This window comes from Apium graveolens, chromosome 9 (assembly GCF_009905375.1).
Source record: "Apium graveolens cultivar Ventura chromosome 9, ASM990537v1, whole genome shotgun sequence".
Lineage (NCBI taxonomy): Eukaryota > Viridiplantae > Streptophyta > Magnoliopsida > Apiales > Apiaceae > Apium > Apium graveolens.
Window position 1 is genome coordinate 221156605 of NC_133655.1, and position 3679 is coordinate 221160283.

Sequence of the window (3679 nt, forward strand, 5' to 3'; positions counted from 1 at the left end):
AAGCAAAATTTCTACATCATTGCATTATTATATAACCTTACATAACATCTGTCTATACAGGATTTTATCAGTCAAACTCTAAATTAGATAATTAAATTTTTGTTGAACTTTCTTCCCAAAATCATCTTATGAGACGACTCTGTCACCAATTCACAATCATCTTAAATGGTATACGAATTTATGGTTTTTGTTTGATTTCTTATATTAATTTGAATATGTGAATAGTTTCAAATTTGAACCCGATAAGTCAAGATTATTTTTTGTTTTGATATTGTATTTGTGTTTATAATCTGTATCATTAGTGTTGTGAAGTGAATTTATGTGGATACTAGTATGTGTATATCTCTCAACTAGAACACTAGTTCACATGATTATTTGTAATTACAAGAAAACCATTATGTTTAATGAAGATATGATTGTGGGACTTATTTTTTATAAAGAAATTTTTGGGTTCCATGGGAGATTAATGAATTAATATTTATGTAGTGGCTATTTCTAGCAGTCTAGTAATATGAGGTATGAAGTTCAAAAATTTACTATACTTTTCTAGTGATGGTAAACTTTGGTTTGTTACTATGTATTGTTTTTATTTAATCTCACCCCATATATTCATTTTATTTTTTGTAGTTTAAGTCTTTTTAATTGTTACTTGTATTCCTAGAAAATATTATTACTTATTTGTATTTACAAAAAAAATATCAGATCATCAGTTGAAGATACCTGTTCTAGAAGATGTCAAAATTTAATCTTGCCTTGTATTAGAAAGAAAGCAGAGAATGAAGTCAAATATTTTAATTGTGTGATAAATTTAATTCTTAAATTGTGTGTACAGTTGAAATAAAAATTGCTTCTACTAAGTTATTTAGAAAATGAGACTATTACAAGCCAATCAAACTATGATTAAAAATAGTCGGGTAGAGGTATTAGCATAAATTAATATCAATAAAAAGTTTTTGATTTTCTTAAAAACAAATCAAGAATGATAGTTCACAAATTAAATTAGTAACATAATATATACTAGCCTATAACCCGTGCGATACACGAATTGCTTTTAACACTTAAATGATTTTTAATAATATAATTATATCTTAAAATTATTATATTTTGATTTATTTTTTGAATAGTTGAAAAATAACTTGAAGAACATAATAAGTTCTACTAATAAATGTTGTGTGATAATTTGAGACTTGACTGAAAATAAATAAATAATATAATATGTTGTTCATAGGACGCAAGCCCTCAACCTATGAAAATTGTTAAAATAAAGAATATAAAAGTTTAAATATAATAAGCTGTAGACGGGTTTGAACTCTGAATCCATGAGAGCAGTTTAATATTAATATAATAATATTTATTATTACATCCAACGGTTCTCATCTATCTATCTGACTTTAGATCTGACGGTTGTTATTTGTCGTACCAAACAACTGTACCGAGCAACCGACTACCAAATAGAGGGTGTTCTGCTTATAATAATATAGTATAGATTTATATAAAGCTTTTGATTTCTTGTTAAAAAATTAGGGGATAGAGGTTTAATTTTACTACATGTCTAAACTAGATTATGTGGTGGCAACTACTTACGCAATTTAATTTCTACCTCTTCTGTGTTATGCAATCATGTTATAAACACTCTTTTATAATTTTTATGTCAGTTACGGATTTGATTATTTGGATTCTAGTTATTGTTTCATGGAGTCATGATAATATTTTTTTAATGCTATTCATATTTGTTACAGGCTAAAAAATTCTTTGGCGGAGGAAGGATATGGATCGCTCATGGATAAATATACCCCATACGCTCTCAACTGAATATACAAATGGTAAGGATTTTATAAGTCTCGCGAAACAATCATTAGATTCAAAAGGAATGATAGTATGCCCTTGTACTCGATGTGTCAATAAAGAATTACAAAACCTTAAAATGATTAAGTTGCACTTGCTTACTAATGGGTTTTTAAGTACTTACAAGCGCTGGTACTATCATGGGGAACTAGTAGCTGACTTAAAAAATGAAACAACTTTTGATTCTCAAGTTAACAATGTGGAAGAAGAATACAATGATTTGGCTTCAGGTCTTAAAGACGCCATTGGTAGCGAGTATTTTGATATTGGTCCAACTGGTAATTTTGATGATAATTCTTCTTTTAATGTAAGCGATAAGTATAATGTCATATTTGAATCTCTTCACAAGCCTTTGTATGATAATTATAAAGATTATATTTTAAAGACGGTGGTAAAGTTGATAAATATTAAGGTGCTTAACAAGTTAACAGATAAAGCATTTGATGATATTTTAAAATGTTTTAAAGATATATTGCCCGAAGGTAATCACTGTCCAGAGAATTATTATCATACAAGGAAACTTCTTTGTGAAGTAGGCTTAGGATATGAGTAAATTGATGTTTGTCAATATGATTGTGCTCTGTTCTACGGTGAAAATGTAAATGATATATCATGTCTAGTGTGTAAGTCTAGTCGTTATGTACGAAATAAGATTCCACATAAATGACTTAGATGGTTCCCAGTGAAAGCTCGACTTAAGAGACTATTTAGTTCCAAACACACTTCTAAAGATATGTGATGGCATAAAGAAGTGTGTAAAGATGAATCTGGTATATTACGCCATCCAGCTGATGAGATGGCTTGGAAGCACTTTTATAACATTTACCTTCACTTTGCTATTGATTCCAGAAGCGTACAAATGGGATTGGCATCAGATGGATTTAACCCATTTTCAAATCTATCATCATCCTATAATTTGTGGCATGTGATATTGATTCCTTACAATATGCCACCTTGGGCTTCCCCGAATGGTACAAACTACCTCATGTCGTTACTAATTCCTGGTCCGAAATCTCCCGGAAAAGATTATGATGTGTTTTTACAACCATTAATTAAAGAACTTAAAAAGTTACGGCATGGGATTGATGCATATGATTCATATGGTAGGCGTATATTTAAATTGAAAGCTGCGGTATTAGGAATAATTAATGATTTTTCTGCTTATGCGTACTTGTCTGGGTGGAGTACTGCTGGAAAATTAGCATGCCCTATTTGTTTAGAAGATACAAGATCTTGAAGAATAACTGGCAAAAAATGTTTTACAGAACATCGATGTTACTTGAGTGCTAATCATTCGTGGCGAAGGAGCAAAGATTATGATGGATCTAGTGAGTTGCGTGGTCCTCCAAGAACTTTTACTTGTGAAGATATTTTGAAGCAACTGGAAGAAGTTCATGTACGTACACCAGGTAAAGCACCAAAGAACTCATCTAGAAAATGTAAACGTGGAGCCAATGAATTAAACTGGAGTAAAAGAAGTATTCTTTTTGACTTGCCATATTGGTCAACACTCTTACTGCAGAATAATCTTGATGTCATGCATATAGAAAAAAATGTTTGTGATAACACTGTAGGCACACTTCTGGATATTGAGGGTAAATGAAAGGACAACTTGAAAGCACGTAAAGATTTGCAAGATCTCAACATTCGTGAAGAACTTTAATTAAAAAAGACAGCTTCTAATAAATATGAAAAACCTCACGCTAGTTACACTTTTACAAGAGAAGAATGCAAGAGTTTTTGTCAATTCATTCGCACAGTAAGATTACCGGACGGTTATGATTCAAATATAAGTCGATGCGTTACAAATAATAATAAGCTCAAAGGTATGAAA

The 3679-nt window shown here is 30.4% G+C and overlaps 1 protein-coding gene across 1 annotated transcript; it reads left to right on the plus strand.

Annotated features, from left to right (window-relative positions):
- The first annotated feature begins 1924 nt into the window (after nt 1–1924).
- Nucleotides 1925–3448, plus strand: LOC141685972 (uncharacterized). The gene is made up of 3 exons (XM_074491042.1): nt 1925–2327; nt 2634–3029; nt 3111–3448. The coding sequence occupies exons 1-3, from the start codon at nt 1925–1927 to the stop codon at nt 3446–3448; spliced, it is 1137 nt and encodes a 378-aa protein (XP_074347143.1).
- The last annotated feature ends 231 nt before the right edge of the window (nt 3449–3679 follow it).